The sequence below is a fragment of the Trichosurus vulpecula genome, chromosome 8 (assembly GCF_011100635.1).
Source record: "Trichosurus vulpecula isolate mTriVul1 chromosome 8, mTriVul1.pri, whole genome shotgun sequence".
NCBI lineage: Eukaryota > Metazoa > Chordata > Mammalia > Diprotodontia > Phalangeridae > Trichosurus > Trichosurus vulpecula.
The window spans coordinates 67,543,394-67,561,074 of NC_050580.1; the positions used below are offsets into that span (position 1 = coordinate 67,543,394).

Consider the following 17,681-nt stretch of genomic DNA (forward strand, 5'->3'; position numbering starts at 1 on the left):
TCGCTGTCTCTCTCCCTTTTTTTTTAGGGGGGGGGGAGGGAGGGAGAGTGGGGGAAGGGCGAAGATTCGCATGCTACTGCTGCTGCTGCCGCCGCCGCCGCTGCTGCTGCTGCTGCTGCTGCCGCCGCCACCGCCGCTGCTGCTGTTTTCTGCCCGCCGGCTCTGGGTCCCTGATGTCTCTCTGGCTTCCCCGCGGGGGGCGAAGGTGAAAAGGCTCCTAGGATGAGTGAAGGGGCGAGCGGTGCCTCCCCACCTGGTGCCGCTTCTGCCGCCGCTGCCACAGCGGCCGCCGCCGCTGCCGCCGCCGAGGAAGGGGCAGCAGCGGCGGCGGGCGGGGGCCCGGACGGGGAAGGGGCGGCCGAGCCCCCCCGGGAGTTACGCTGTAGCAACTGCATTGTATGGAACCGGCAGCAGACTTGGCTTTGCGTGGTGCCCCTGTTCATCGGCTTCATCGGCCTGGGGCTCAGCCTCATGCTCCTTAAATGGATCGTGGTGGGTTCCGTCAAGGAGTACGTGCCCACCGACTTGGTGGACTCCAAGGGGATCGGCCAGGACCCCTTTTTCCTCTCCAAGCCCAGCTCATTCCCCAAGGGCATGGAGACCACCACGACCACGACCACCACATCCACCTCCACCTCTACCCCGTCCTCCAGCACAGCCTCCTCCAGGACGCCCAACCGGATTAGCACTCGTCTGACCACCATCACGCGGGCGCCCACTCGCTTCCCTGGGCACCGGGTGCCCATCCGGGCCAGCCCCCGCTCCACAACGGTGCGGCACACCGCAGCCCCCCCGACAGTACTCTCCACCACGGTCCCCTTCTTCAGCAGCAGCACGCAGGGTTCCCGCCCACCCCTGCCAGGGGCCCCCAGTACCCAGCCAATGCCCTCTTGGCCCACTGCGGCATACGCTACCTCCTCCTACCTCCACGACTCAACTCCCTCCTGGACCCTGTCTCCCTTTCAGGATTCTTCCTCTTCCTCCTCCTCCTCCTCTTCCTCTTCCTCCTCCTCCACCACCATCACACCAGAACCTAGCACCAGCCCCAAATTTCGTAAGTAAAAACGAAAGCCTTGTTGCCTTTGATTTACAGTATGCCTACAATACTCTTCCCTTTCGGGCTCCTGGGTCTACCCGCGTCCCCCATTCAGCAACCGCTCCAGACTCGTGTCTGGGGTACTATGTGAAAACTGGTTCATTTTGCCAAAGAAAGAATAAAATTTTGTTCTCTAGGAGGAAGTCTCAAGGCTCCTCCTCCCCCCTTCCTGAGTCTTGGACAAGTGTGACAAGAGGTCTCTTCCCCCTCCCTCTTCAAAGGGTTAAAGCCAGTGCGTCCCTGATGACTGCAGAAATGCTAGGCTTGAATTTAAGGGGTGTGTGTATGTTGGGGTGGGGTGGGGGAACCTATAAACATCCCCACCTCTTCAAAATACCAAAGAAACACCCCCAAACAAAACTGAAAACAAAGGGAAGTTTGGCCATTTCTAAGAGCTTGTAATATAATAGAAGCAGCCATTTGAGCCGAGTATGTATATAAAATGATGTATATAAACCGGGAAGCCGCCCTGCCCAGCCGGCTGCCACCTGGAAGAGTTAATAAGAAACAATTGAGGGGAGGAGGGGAGAGAAGGGAGGGAGGAAAAAAAATCAATGGTGAGGAGGCTTAACTGATGACCCCAAAATTCGCCAGTGGCTATCTGGAAGGTGCTGAAATTGATTCTGTGGCGAGTGAGATTAAGTTAACCAGGGGGAAATATGATGGAAGCCCTGCAGAGATGCTGTTCGCCAACCAGTATTCCTCACAATGGAGCGCGCCTCCCCCCTCCCCCCCGCCCCATCCTCTCCAAGAAAGATTTTTTTTTCCTGTCTCCAAATGCTGAGGTTATAACACTGCCCCATCCCCCACCTGGTCCCTTCACATCTGGGTCTGAAAAATAAGGAAAGCTGGAGTGGCATGATTTCTGCAATCTATATGAGCAAAGCACCCAACCATTAGGAAGTAGCTCCCTTTGAATGCACCCTCTACTTTCTCTACTAAATTATTGGCATCACTCTCTGATTTACTGAAGACTGATATTCTGATAAAGGCAAACTGTTCGTTGCTAACATTTATGAAAATCTTTTCCAACTATCAGCATATCTGCCTGGTTTAAGGTCTTACACTAAAATCCCTCAGGAACCAGCTTAATCTGACAATTGATTGGGATCTGGTAACACTTTTCTGCAACCTGTGAAGGTTATTTAGGACAAACACAGAGACCGCCAGTTGGAGTTCTGAGCAGTGCCACTCTGCAAAATGCTTTAATTATGCTGTCTTTATCTGGCTTTTAATATTTTGGATCATAGCATCTAGGAAGCAAGGAGCAGTGTCCTCCATTAACTCTTCAGTATCTCCTTCAAGAATAGTCAATTGTTTAGATTTGGAAATTTCGTAGCCCTTTGCATGCCTTAGTTATTCTCTGGATTAAGTATTACATTTGGATATTTAAACATTTTTTTCAAAGAAATTATTAATTCTGTTTTTATGAGCCCTAGGACAAAGAGTCAACATGCACGGCAATATCATGGTGGGAATTGGAGAAACAGGCAAGGACTATAAATTGGGTGCTGGTGGGAGAGAGGGAACCTACCACAAATCAGAATGGCAAACAAGACAGTAACTTGATACTTGCCAGCCCTGGGCCAAGGCAATAATTAGTGAGAGATCCTCCTTTCCTTGGAAGTGGGAAGACCTTTTGGGGTGGGGTAGAGTAGAAACCAGACTTCAGTTTTGCAAAAAGGCTGATCGTTTAAGCAAAGGTTGGTGATAGAGAAACCGTGTATTTTAATATTCCCTAATCTGGGGGTGTATATCTTTTTAGAGCAGCCAGATTTTGGATTTCTTCTTTTGAAGCTTTTTTAATGAATAAGGTAAATGGGTTGTTCTCCTTCCAGCTGCAGAGGCTACCTAGTTACCTGGAGTTGGGTTTCTGTACAGAGTGGCTGAGCATTAAGGTAGTAAGGGAGTACATCTGATGCTTAATTCCTCCAATTGATTTACCTTCTGTGTTCCCTTTCAGGGGTCTTTAAGGGAAAACCCAGTGTTGTTTCCACCCTTCCAAACTCCCTTCCTAGAGTGTGCAAATGTGAACAGCAGCCTGGTTAATAAATAATGATTCACTTGGCAGTACCTTCCACCCCAAGGAGAAGAAAAATTCCGTAAATGGTGTCAGTGTTCACATGGGCAGTGAGACAGTTGTTGCCTTTGGAACAATTAGGTCTGAGTGAGCTATAGTTTTGTTGTTGCTGGTCGTTTTCTTTTCTTCTTTTTTGTTTTTTTTTTGTTTTTATGGCTGATTGTGTGTGTGTGTGTGTTGTTGTTGTTTTTGCCTTTTTCCCCTTTTAATCAAGAGCCGAATTAGAGCATAAAGTGGGTGTCCGTTATCTACCACAAGACCTGTTTTGAGTCCATCAACAGCAGAGATCATCATTAATGGAAGATTGCACAGCTTCCTTAAAAAGAGGGATTTTCATTTATAGATCTAGTAATCTTAAGAAAAGAAAGGGAAACAGTACTTCACTTCCTCCCCCCCCAATTTTTTTCCTGAGGTTGCAGCATTATCCATACACACACAAGCGGGGGCGGGGGGCAGTACAGTTTGCATTTCAGGGCTTTGGTACAATGTTGTCCTTGCTGCTGCTGAGAAGTCCCCAGTTTAGCTCACATTCACATCTTTCATCTGCTCTGTTCATGTGACTTCAGGTCCCATGGGGGAAAATATTTCCTTTTTCCTAAGCTCCTGTTTCCATCCTTCAATTCTGTTTCCTTGCCTCCTTACTGCTTGGGATACGATAAATACGAAAGCCATGGATCTATAGTTTTTGTCTGAATGAAAGGATGCTGGTGCCTTGAGTTTTAAGACAAAGTGGTCCCCTTTTCTGCTGCTTGATAAGGGGTTCTGCTGAATGGTACACTTAAGTTAATGAACACATTTACTTTCCTTTTGGCCTTTTCTCTATGGGTGGTGGAGTACTTAGGCTAAGAGCTGTCTGGCCCATTCAGGAATTCAAATGCTGCTATGGGGGTAGTACCTGGCACCACTTAGAACTAAAACCTGCCTTTACAATTGGGCATGCCCAGTGTGGAACAAGGTATTCAGTTTCTGTGGGGATTCTCATCACAGAGACTAAGCCTAAAGACCCAAGAGAAAGGAAAGAGGAAACAATCAGAATTGGCTCTTCTTTCCTTATTCAGTCTCTGAGCTAAACTATATCTTCTTTCCTGCCACATGCTACTTCCTGATCAATCTCATTCCTACTAATTTCTAACCCATCTTTGAAAGTTTCTTGCAGTGTTTTAAATCCTTTAAAGCATAGAGATAGACATTTATGTATTCACAGTCAGGCAATCAAACCTGGTCCAGACAATTTAGACAGGAAGACAAAGGCAAAGAGTGTTCACTGCCTCATTGAAGCATAGTGCAAGTAGAGAGAGCATCAACAAAGGCATAGAGGCAATGGACAGGGAAAAACCGTGAGCAAGGAATGTGTAGACATAGCCTTTTGACTTTGTATATATTTTTTAAAATTTTCTTAGATTTGAAATACCTTTGTGGAATATAATCATGCAAGAAGATGCTGCTTAAGAAAGATGAAAGTTTGATTACTTAAAACACTAAATGCTGGTATTTATATTTAAAGAAAAAGAGATACAGGTAGAGACAATGATTTTGGTTGAATTATCCCATTGAAGACAAGTAGGCACAGTCTGTAGTATTTATACTTGGAGGACCATCAAGGTTCTTTTTTTTCTTTTCTAAATATTAGTAAATAATATTGGATGGAAAAGTTGTGAAGTATTTTTACTTTCCACAGAGGAAACTTGCATTAATGAGTAAATGTGGTATATTGTGATACTTTATAACTAAGCTTATACAGCACTATTATCTGGCAGAGTTTACTTTTAAAAGTTTCCAGTTAAACTTGTTGTTTTGACTGTCTAGCCTTTCATCCAAATAGATCTATAAGCTTTCACAAATAAAGTTTGTTAATAAAAATACAATATTACATTTTTGTCTTTTATCCACATGAGCCAGGGCTTCCACAGAGAACTCTCTTGTAGGAGGTAACTGACCCCAATCATACATGGTAGCCAAGAAGAGAGAGGATACAGAGCTATAGATCGATATTTCTTCTGAAATCCAATTGAGAGCTTTTTTATGAGCACATGCTGCAACCTGAGTATATTTTGATTTCCTTTGGCCTTAATACAGGCTTATGAGTCTTCTCTGCTTTAATCAATTATACTACACAAGTCGTGACTTCTAGTTGCTTATTCTGCACTTCATGAGCTTAAAGAAAAAAAAAGAACACCTGGTTACCTACACTTCCATTATTTTTGTGATTTATTAATGGTTTATCCTGAGAAGAAAAAAAAAGAGAATTGATTTATTTCTTCCTTAAGGAAATTGAGCATTGTGAATATAATGGCTTGTAGGCAATATGGTTAATAGTTTATAATTATGTGCCTCTTTCTTTTTGTTTAACCCATCCACCCCCCCCCCCATTCTTGTTGCAATTATGCTTTTTATATAGAGCACACAGTTATTCTGAGTACCCAGTTCTCAAAAATCATTAAGAATCAATTAGTCAAAACAGATTCTAGTCTGGGGCTGTGTGTTTGATGCATATGGTCCTTGGGATGACTTTTTTTCTCTCTCTAGAATCTAGGGAAATTCTATATGTAATCCTAGAGAGTTACAATGCCAAAACATTCTGCTTTCTGATCTTGTACCTTGAATGAATGGGGTATTTGAAGATGGAGTTGGGTTTTTAAAATGTGTGAGAATAAGTGGAGTACCATAAAGTTGAGCCTTTCTATGCATTTTAATTTTTCTATTTTGCATTTCATTCACCAAGGAAAATGAAAATCATCATCTTCACTTCTGAGAATCAATTTTCACTTTCAAATTTTCATGTTGTAGTATAGTTCTGGCATTTGAGTTAACAAACACAACAGAGGAATGTTTGATTTTTCTAAGGAACCCTATAGGGTTTTTTAATAATCTATGCTTAGAGAAACAGTGGATAGCATGCTGAATTTGGGAGTCATGAAGACCTCAACTTTCCTTCTGTTCATCGCTGGGACTCCTATTAGCTATATGATCAAGACTGGGATTGGAACCTCTCAAAGCCTCAAGTAGCTTTCTAATGCTGTTACCTTTCAAAATATAGGAGAAGAGAAAAATGCAATCTACAAAGATTTATATCATCAATTGTAATGTTCAGAGGAGTTGTGTGCCATAATGGATAGAGAGATGGTTGGAGAGGAAGACCTTGATTCTGACACACACTGACTCTGTGACACTGTCACTGTCCCAGCCAAATCTTTAACTCATGTCTACATCATGCATGCCTTGTGTGGTCTAGCCATCATTCTTATCTTATTCCCACCTGGACCTTGGACCCTTCATCTGGCTCTGATAGATGAATTTCTGCCTTTACTTAAGGATACTTAGGTCCTCCACATCACTTCCTATCCATCTACACTTCTTGTCACCTTGAATACATTCTCTTTCTATCACCCCCTTTAAGTGGTATCTTCCCCATTCGAATATAAGCTCCCTGAAGACAGAGACCACCTTGCTTTCTTGTATTTGTATCCCCACTTAGTACAATCTCTGACACTTCGCTTTCTGCCTACCTTCTCTCTCCTCCCCTCATCTCATTCCTTCTTTTCATCCATTCATCCATCTATTCATCCATCCATCCATCCTTCCATCTAGCTATCACTAATTGCCCAACTCCATTGATAGTGAGGAGGAGGGTTTAATTCCTGGAAGGTCCCTACATCAAGAAACTCACATGTTAAAATGTCTTTAATGCAGATTAAAACTTACTTAAACTTGCATAAATTAGAGGAAAGTCTATTTTTATCAAAAAAAACATGATGGAATAATTGTGAGACAATCATTTCCTAAACTCTGCTATGTGGAACTTTGTTTTTTAATATTGTAAATTGAAGTTCAGTGAAACTATGGATAATAGCAGCATTGAATATTAAAATGCAAAACACGAAATTATACATCCATCAAAATATGATTACATGTTTGAAAATGTGCATGACAAATTCCATTATAGTTGCTCCAAAATTTCCTGACTCTCCTTTATATTTTGTAAGTGTTCTACATCCCTAAAACTACTGGACCAACGTTTGTCAAGATATTTCAAGCCCCAAAGTGTTCCATGCCTAAATAAATTTTCTTGGGTGGAAAAAAACAAAGAACCAAACAAAGATTACTTAAAGGATTATGTTAAAGGATTCTAAATCCTGGACCATCTATATCTATATAGAAATAAAGATCTACTTTTAATGATTTTAAAGAAAAAATCCTTTATAGTGTAATATACACTATTTCAGTTTATTCTTTAATTGAACAATTGTTTAGTTTTTGTGACCTTATTTTGTTTTGTTTATTGTTCAAGTCAGCCCTATCTACTTTAAGGCATTAAAGACTACTAAAATTAGATTTAAAGAAAGAATTCCATAAGAAGTTCTGATTTTATGTGGATTTGACTACTGAATCAGTTTTAATTTTGATTTTTTTAAACCTCATAGTTCTGATTCCAAAGACAGGAATCAAGACAGTAATGCACCTAATTCCCCCCTTGCTTTTTTTTTAATCACACTTTTTTGATTATTAAAGTCAGCTGAGTCATTTATGATGTTTTAAGATTAGTAATGGGCAAGTGAATATAAGTAATTATGACAATTAATTATCCTTTAGTTAAAGAGTTGCACATTACTTCAGAAAGACTATTGCTTTCAGAAAATGTTTTTTTTCTTTTTTTCCCTCTGTATCACTTTTCCCTTGTCCCTATACTTGTACCCTTAGAATTAGGGGAATTTATTCAAAGTAAAGGTATTGAAGATGACATTGAGTCCTTGTACTGAGTTCTTCAAAGGGCATAAATGTTTTGCTTAGTGATTACTTGATAGAGTAATGGACTTGGAGTCAAGAAGACCAGGATTTGAATGACAGGCCATGACATTTCCTAGCTATGTGACCTTGGGGAAGTCACTTAACTTTTGTGAGCTGCAGGTTACTTATCTATAAAATGGGGATAACACCTGAAATTTGTTACTTACTAGGCCTGTAAACTGGGCAAATCAACCTGCTATGGACTTGGGCAACTGTCTAAGGCTATAGGTTTCAGAGTAGACACAGCTTTACATTGAAATTCAATGAGATGACAGGGCTGAGCCCTCCTACCCTGCCTCATATCCCCGAACAACTTATTTCACAGAGTTGTGGTCAAAAGGAAATTTTATCAAGTGATTTATAAATTTTAAAGTATTATAGAAATGGCAGTTGTTATTTTTTTACTTCTAGTGTCTTTCATGATGTTTTTAAATTGTAGGTTCTTGTAGTAAGTTAATAGATGTCTCCTAAATTTCTCTAAGAAACTAAAATGATAATGGTAACCTGTACTTATATGAGACTCTAAGATATGCAGTATAATTGTTATAATTCCTAATTTGCAGGTGAAGAAAATGGTAGATAGGTGATTAGGGTATGTAGCAAAGAAAAATTACTTTTGAATTATTTGGCTAAGTCTTAAAAAACAACTTACTAGAACTCACCCAAAGTATTACTTTTATGACTCTTTAGAAGGAAGCAGCATAATTCAGTGATGGAGAGCAGAAATAAAAGTCAAGAAGATCTGAGTTCAAATTCTACCTCTGACAGAAACTGTCTGTGGCCATAGACAAGTGATTTAAGATCTCAGTGTTGTAGGCAGCTTTCTAACCAATCAATCAATAACCAAGCTAAATATATATATATATATTAGGTGCCTACTATGTTACAGGCACTGTGATAAGTACTGGGGATACAGTGAGGCGACAGACAGGGAGCATACATTTCTGTGAGGGTAAAGAAGACTTGTATTGTTAAGGGGAGCTTTCTCATGTGCTAGTTGCCTAAACCAATCAAATTACAGCTTCACTCCTTATTCCCTTGGAAATCACATTATTGAAAGTAATAAGGACTGCTGGATTAGGAGTCAGAGGAGCTTGGTTTAAATCTTTGCTTCTGATATTACCTGTGTGAATGTAAGTAACTCATTTTATCATTCAGCTTTAGCTTCCTCACCTGTAAAATGAATGCTTTAGAGTAGAGGACCTCTACGCTCTAAGATCTGTTCCTGCTCCTAAGAGAGACTTTGTTGATCTAGAATTTGTTGATCTAGATGAATGTTTATTTCTAAAGGTTTGTTTCTTTGCTTGGATCTCACATCTCCAAATGAATCTTTTGCAGTCTTTATGAGAAAAAAAGAGGTAATAAGTATGTTCACACACTTTTTTCTAAGTCAGAGACATTGGCAACTTTGATTTAGGTAGCAGTGAATCCAACAGACTGAATTCATCAATAAAGAAGATCGTTTAGATATGTGTGCTTTTGCATTTTCAGAATTTTAATGAAAAAGTTTTGGAAAGACTCATGCATAAAGTGGGTGTCTGGGTGGAGACAAAACTGAGTTATGTCTTGCAGCTTTATTGTATCGTTATAAACCTTTATCTTTGGTGACAGGATGGCGATCTTGCATATCTCATAAATGGCAATGTCTCCACATAAAGGAAGGGAATGGTCAGAGAAGATTTGCAAATATAACAACTCTTTTTTATTCCATGAGTTTAACAGAGTCTTGTGACTAAAATGAGAATGCAATGAGAAGCAACATTATGTACTGTGGGCATATAAAGAAGACGTGCATCTCTGTAGGTTTTGTGGTCCCAAACCTACTCATATATGCATGTTTTATATACATATGCACACATGTACATATGCATATATGATATATGAGATTGAGAGAATAAATGGAAACACAACCAATGATTTCTTCAGTATTAGGAGCTCTCAGATGAAGAAACTCTCTCTCCTCATGTTGTTTGGTAACTGTCACTGGAACTTATAATCTTAGAGATTTAAAAAAGCAACAATAAGGGATTAAAGAAGTTGCCCTGGGTAACATAGTTGTTGTGTGTCAGGAGTGTGACTTAAACTCAGTCCTTCCCTCTTCTAAAATCAATAATAATAACAATAGTAGTAGTAGTAATAGTAGTAGTAGTAGTAGTAGTAGTAGCGATAATGATGATGATGAGAACTAACATTTATATATAGTGCTTTAAAGTTTATAAAATGATTTACATGTGTTATATCATTTTATTCTCACAAGGGACCCTGGGAGTTAGGTTTTATTATCTCCATTTTAAAAATCTATTATCTCCATTTTACAAATTAGGAAACTCAGGCAAACAAAGGTTAAGTGACTTGCTCAAGGTCAGGAGCTAATATGTGTCTGATGTGGGATTGGAAGTCAGGCCTTCCTGACTCCTAGACCAGTATTCTATCCATTTTGCCAGCTAGTGGCCTATTGTGCGCTTACGTGCTCAAGGGTGTTTGTGTGTGTGCATGTGCACATGTGTGCATGTATTTGTAATTACAGTAGGAATTAATGTCAATTAATAAGTCTTTTCTAAGCCAGTACCATGGTTAGCACTACTAGACATTGTGGAGGGATACAAGCAGTGATGCAACACAAACTTTGCTGTTAATAAGCATGCCATTTCCTTGGGGAGGCTTACTTGTGAAATAGAAAAATGAATGCCTAAACTATTTTGTTCTGACTCCATATGATGTAGACCTTCCAAAAAAGATCAATTTGAACTGAAGTAGTCAGGCAAAATGGCTGGACAAGCAAAAATAATGTAAACGACATTCCAAGTGAGAGAACCAATGTGAACAAAGGCACACCTGTAGAAAGATTATGAAAACTCTGGTAAAAGCTAAGGGTGCATTTTGAGACTTAGCTGGATGTTATAGACTAGAGTCAGAAAATGGAGGTTCTTAGAAGCCTGGATAGAATAAAATAAGCTTTATAGAACTTGAGAGTTGATGAATAGTATACATTTATCAACAATTATGGAGATATTTAATTATATGCTGTGCAATGTTATTTAAAGATTCTCATGTTCTAGTTTATCAGAGGCTTTTGAGAATGTTCTGCTATTAGGTGAAAATCTACAAATACTGACTTTATTTGGAAAAGCTTCTGAATGTGCTGCAATATATGCTATAGGCATGATATTTTGATTATGTTTAATCCTGTCATAGTCATATTGATACCTCCTTAGGTATTAAAAACAAACAAACTACTTTGTAATAGCAATAAAACATGGAAATAATGATCTCTAACAGTAAGAAAGAGAAGCAAAAGGTGAAACCTTTTAAATCACCTTGTGATGTGTTTGTAACTATGTTGAGAAGGTAAATTGGATTAAAAAATCCTTTAGGAGAATATTTTATAATGATATGCCATGTCATACTGAAAGATTATTTTCTGGTTGTGATTTCTAAAGTGTATTAAGATCCTGTTTACTGTGCTATCATTACAGAGATGACCAAAGAGACTGCCTTTGATCCATTATAAACTCAGGAGAAGTTATATATCTCCCAGTTGTGTTAATCAACACAGGAAAGATGAATGCACTGAAAGTAATATTTCTTCCTTAGACTATATTTAGGCCCAGAAACAAAATATGATGCCATACTAGACACCACTGACCTTTTTTTTTTTTTTAAAGACCAGAAAGCGGATGTCAGAAATGCCTTCATATTCACATTGCTAATCTTAAATATTATCTGTTTATCTACCTTCAACCCAAATTAGCTTTGGCACCTGCCTCCATTCATTGGCATGTTTTCCTTTCCTTTGTCTACATCGCCATCAAGATCCTCTTCAGATCCTAGCTCGTTATTCTCAGAATATTACTTGATTGCTAGTTGTTACCAGACAGAGGGGCTCTAGCACTATGTTACAGCTGACTGTTAAATTAGTATTAATAGCCAAGTCTTTTCTTTCTTATTTTTTAAAATACAGCTTAGATCATTTTCACTGCCATTAGGATTTAAAAAAGAAGCCTTTGATACGGATTCGTGTTATTTCTCCACCATTTTCAAATATCCATATTGTTTGATTGGAAAAAGGGGATGAGATTACCTTCCCCCCTTTTTAATTGGCAGTGATTTAAAAGGGAAGATCACATAAATACAAACCTGCCTTTTAATGAAATCAGTTATCATTTTTTTTCTCTCTTATGGCTCTTGGTTCATCAGTTTCACTGCTACAATCCTGCTGATCTTTTACTCATCTTTAGCATTTGCCCACCATGTAGAAAACAGCTCTATATAATTTATGACAAATAATGAAATACCATTTTCTATAATGCACTGCAAATGGCTGACCGTTGTAAAAGTTTAAGGATTTCTATTACTTCTAAATGACTAGATAACACTCAAAAGTTAACCTAAAACAGGGTCAAATGAAACATATTGAACATGATAGCTGAAGCTACATGACACGTTGGAATAAATTCCTTCAGTTATTTGACATTCGAACAGACCCTTAATAGCTACTAAACAAATAATTTCTGTTGGTGCTATGGATGAAGATACTTCAGCTGTTTCGGGAAGTGTGAGCTTTTAAAAAAAGCTTTTGTAGGAATAAGCTCTTTAAAGATGACAATCAAGAATGTGGGAAGGAATGTGGTGTAGTGTAGCAGAAAGAATGTTAGAAATTGGAGTAGTGGTTTGAATGTTGGATCTTGCATTTGTTACCCATGTGACTGAGCAAATCACAGTTCTCTGCAAATGAGTTTCCATAAAGGCAAAATAAGAGGCTTGGAGTAGATGATGGAGTCGTTGTGAGGTGATTTAATAGAAAGGTCCCTACATACAGAGACTAAAGCCTTGGTTTGAATGGCTGCTCTGAGAGTTACAAACTGGGTGACATTGGGTAAATCACTTTCAACCTTATCTCATGGGAAGAATGTTAGATTTGAAGTAAATAAAAATCAAATATCATCTCTTTTACTATGTTGCTTCAGGAAAATTACCTCTCTCAGTTTCAGTATCTTCATATATGAAAGGAGCAAGTTGGTCTAGGTGTTCTCTGAGATCACTTCCAGCTCTAAATCTATAATTTATGAACTTTTCAAAGGCTCACTTTTCTCCTTCGTAAATGAGGGGGTGAGATGTTCTCAGCCTGGATTTGGTGATTTTTCTTTAAAATCTTTTTCTTTAATTATTCTGATCTTTTTCTTTAAATATTCTGATAAGTGTGTTGTTATTGTTTAGTTGATTAGTTTGTTCCTACTCCTCATGAGCGCATTTTAAGTTTTCTTGGCAAGGATGCTGGAATGATTTGCTTTTTCCTTCTCCAACTCATTTTACATATGAGGAAACTTGAGGCAAAAAGAGTTAAGTCACTTGCCCCAGGTCACAGAGCTAGTAAGTGAAGCAAAATTTGAACTTAGGTCCTCCTGACTTCAGGACTGGTACATTTCACCCTCCCCTAGAGATTCCCAGTGCCCTTAGGAAGTTGAGGTGTCTTATTCTGCCAATGGCTCATGTCTATTGTTTCCCAAATTTTAAGAAATCCAAGGACCTCAAGTCCATTTAACCACTTAACAGGCAGATTAGCTTTTGTAAAGAAACATTTCCTTTTAAGATGTAGCAAGAACAACCACACAGATATTTCCCCCTGATGTCCAGGGGGCATAATCCTCTACCTTATATACATATATACAAGCACATACCCCAACTCCTCTTTTAGAAAGGGAAATTAGGCTCACAGATAGTTTAAATCCTATATACCATTAGACCCACGAAGTCCCAGATCCAAAGCTTCCCTGGCCTTTCATCCTAGGACTCTTGTTTCCAGGCCAGTCCCAATATCCAGTCTGGAATTCTGAGCTCTTAGATCACCATAGTTCAAGCTCCAAGACTGGAGACCTAGAACTAAACCTAGGAACCTAGAACTAAAAAGAACAAACAAAAACAAAACTAAAATTCCAACCTCATTTTATTCAAGGCTGCAGAACCTAAGGAGAAAGTGAGGAAACCTTTCCCGACAAGGCTTAATGCAGGGTGTTGCTGCCGTGAGTGGACCAGTCCTCACCTGAATGCTACTGGAAAGAAAGAGTAACTGAGCCTCTATCACCCAAACTCAGAATGTCTTCTCCTAGAAACAGGTTCCTGGAAACTCTCAGGCTAGTCCCTCCATCATAGATCATCTGGGCAAGTTTCAAACCCTAAAATGGGGACTACATATGTAAAAGATTCTGGGGTGGTGGTGGTGCAGAATAGTCACTGTTACATATGCATTTAAAACATTATTCTGAAAAGGGATCCATAGTTTTCACCAGGCTGACAAAAGGATCTATGAAACAACAAATAAAAAAATAGGAGCCCATAAACTGGATGAACTGTAATGCCCTTTTTGTCTTTTAAGTTCTCCAAAAATATTAGTTCTTAGATTATGTTATACAGTAAAATTCTGTAACATTGGGACCTTTATTAAAATGCTAAAATACTGTATGGTGTTTTCTATACATATTAATTTTAAAGATATATACTTCAAGGTGTCAGATTTTAATAAAAAAGAAAAAAAAGAATTTAGTATGTGGTGTATAAGTGAATTAAAGACATCTCAGAATTACTGAAACCAAACTTAAAATCAGATGCTTTGTTTCATTTAAAAATTCTAATGCATGCTCTTTCTCTCTCTTTCTCTCTCTGTCTCTGTCTCTCTCTGTGTGTCTCTGTCTCTATCTGTGTCTGTGTCTGTGTCTGTCTCTGTCTCTGTCTCTCTCTGTCTCTGTCTCTCTCTCTGTCTCTCTCTCTGTCTCTCTCTGTCTCTCTCTCTCTGCCTCTCTCTCAAGTCAACAAGCATTTATAAAGTGCCTGCTATGTGCCAAGCACTGTCCTCATTGCTGGTGAGACAAAGGAAGGCAAAAACAGTCCTTGCACTAGAGAGCTCATAGTATAATGGGGGAAGCAAAATGCAAACAATTATGTACAAATGAAATATAGACGGAATGAATTGGAGATAATCCCAAAGGCAAGGCAGTAAGATTAAGGAGGAAGAGGATTCCTAGATGTTACAAAAGGGAATAAATTCAGAAAGGAGGAACAATTAGCAATTTCACTGTTTTTAGAGGGTTTGAATTTCTCTTGTGAAGAATAAACATTTGTGAAAAAGCTTTGTATTTTGAACATAAAGAAGAAACCCTGAGTGTTCCTTGGATCTCTGTTGTCAAATATCGGAGGAGCAGAAATTCAAACAATCAACATTAATATTTTACTGATTACCACAAACACCTTTCATGTAAGCAGAATTTTCACATTTCAAAGAAGTAGTCATCTTCCACAATTGAAGAATAAATATGAGTATAGTTAATACAATAGAAAATTGTTTATATAAATATGTATAACTGTACACATGTATGAATTTATATAGGCAGCATGGAGTAGAGTATTGAACATAAAGTGAGGTTAACCTGGATTCAGATACAGCATCTGAAACTTAATATTTGCTGGGCAAGCAAATTAACTTTCATGTTCTTTACTCAACTCTTAAGACTTATATACTAAATTCTAGTTAGGTGGAAATGTTCATTGTTGCAGAAAATTCCCACACTGGGAGGGCTTAAACTGAAAAAAAGACATTCTTGGAGGTATGAATGTATATCACAGGGCTAAGAGTCAGCTAGGGAGCACAGTGGATAGATTGCTAAGGCCTGAAGATAGGGAGACCTGAAGTTCAAATCCAGACTCACAAAGATCTGAGTTCAAATGTAGCTTCTGATAACTTACTATGTGACTTAGTCACTCTCTGCCTCACTTTCCTAAATTGTAAAATTGGGAAAATAATAGCACCGACTCTCAGGGTTTTTGTGAAAAGCCAATGAGATAACGTTTGTAAAGTGCTTAGAAAGTGCCTGGCACATAGTAGGTGTTTGATAAATGCTTGCCTCATCCCTAACTCTGATAACACACATACTCTTAGACTTGTACTTAATGATAATTAAAATGATTGGAACTCTACAACATGTGTAGTGTGCTAATGTAAGGCACCAGCTCTTCTTTAGTTACCATGATACTACTACTGAATTTAGAATTCATAATTTGAAGATTTTAATTTTCTCATCCAGAATATCCTTATGTATTTCACTCCTATCTTAAGGTTTCTGTTAAATTCTTGGCATTGAGATGATGGATAGCCATGTTGTTTAGATCACAGAGATGCCCAGTTGAACTGTGTGACCATTACTAAGGCATATAACCTAATTGTGCTCAGGTTTTTTTTTAATCTTTAGATGGAGGTGGTGATGATGGCTGTAATATCTGCCTCACAGGGTTGCTGTGAGTCTCAAATATGACTATGTAAAAGGACTTTGTAAAGCTTAAAACATTCAATCAACATATATTGGTATAGTTTATAATGATGGTGATGATACCTTTCAGGACTTCCTTACCAGCTTTTCTCAGATTTTTCTAGATTTTGTCATTTAATCGAATGAGACTATCCCTCGTCTTCCCTACCTTCATTGCTTCTTCTCCACCAGATGTCAGTTTCTTTTTATGGCAAACACTACAGATATCCAAATAAATGATAGGAGGCTGCATTTTAGGAAGCCTTCCCTGACCCACTTATTCATTTCTTTTCCCTTCTGGGTAGGGAACATCACTTTGATCTTCAATTTGGTGGTACATACAATCCTGGGAACCTCTTGACCTTCCCAAAATAGAAGTGCTTTGGTGTCAGGCAAGTAGGATTATTTGATTGTTTGAAGGTATTTTTAGCTTGCTCAGAAGAAAGACGGTTTGCAATTTGTGCTCTAGTGAGAGGGATGATGAAGGGCCACTGCAGTGGCCCAGTTTTACAAATGGCCTATATTGCTTAGCCCTGGAAACACCTGTAAAGTTTGGCACTGACAGGCATCGGGTCATTTGTAAGAAAAAAAAAAGACTTCAATTATTTAAGTGGATTATCCAGATTCCTGTATCCTTTTTTGATTTTTTTACCTCTAATCTCTGCCTTTCTATAGCATAGCAATTTCATCATTCCAGCAACAGACGAGCAGAGAAAAATAAAGGTAAGACATTTTATAGCATTTTATGATTTACAAATAATTTGCCACATAGGAACTCCTATGAGTTAGGCGATGTGTTATCATTCCCACTTTACAGATGAGGAAACTGTATCTCTATTGGTAGATAAGAGACTAGTTTAGTATCATATATCTAAAGTGAAGCCAGATCATACCTAACACTTTTGGCTCAAAGTGAAGCATACCCCAGCCCTGCCCCCACACACACACTATATCACCACTGTACCCTACAAATAGGATTGTAAGTTTTGTCAGCAGTTTTAATATAATATTTAATGGGTAAAAAGTTGGAAATTATTAATAGAAAGGAAGCATGATGGTTATTTGAGATGGTTATTTGAGAAGTTTGGCTATCTCTGTTGGAAAGAGAAAAAACAGGAAAAAAAACATTTCTAATGTGATTTAAAAAGAAGGAAGAAAATAAGTATGCTAATTTATGTTTTGAAAGGTTTAAGTTTCAGCACTTGTCAAACCAAGTCAATTTTATTGTTCCTTTGGTATTAAAATAAGCACAATAATCTCTCTTTTTCTCGATAATCCACCCAAGCTCTTTGAGGGCAGTCTTTGTATCCCTAGTGGTTAGGCCAATGGTTTGCAGTGAGTGTGTGTGTGTGTGTGTGTGTGTGTGTGTGTGTGTGTGTGAGCCCTGAATTTCTGCCTCCCTTGCAGAAAGGCAACTTCTTTA

General features: G+C 38.7%; 1 protein-coding gene across 3 annotated transcripts in view; it reads left to right on the forward strand.

The window, feature by feature from the left end:
- Positions 1-222: 222 nt before the first annotated feature.
- Positions 223-17,681, forward strand: part of NRG3 (neuregulin 3) — a 1,185,022-nt gene continuing 1,167,563 nt past the window's right edge. For all 3 annotated transcript variants that reach the window (XM_036737009.1, XM_036737011.1, XM_036737010.1), the window contains exon 1: positions 223-1,054. In XM_036737009.1, the coding sequence (XP_036592904.1) occupies positions 223-1,054 (832 nt within the window). The remainder of the gene's footprint in view (positions 1,055-17,681) is intronic.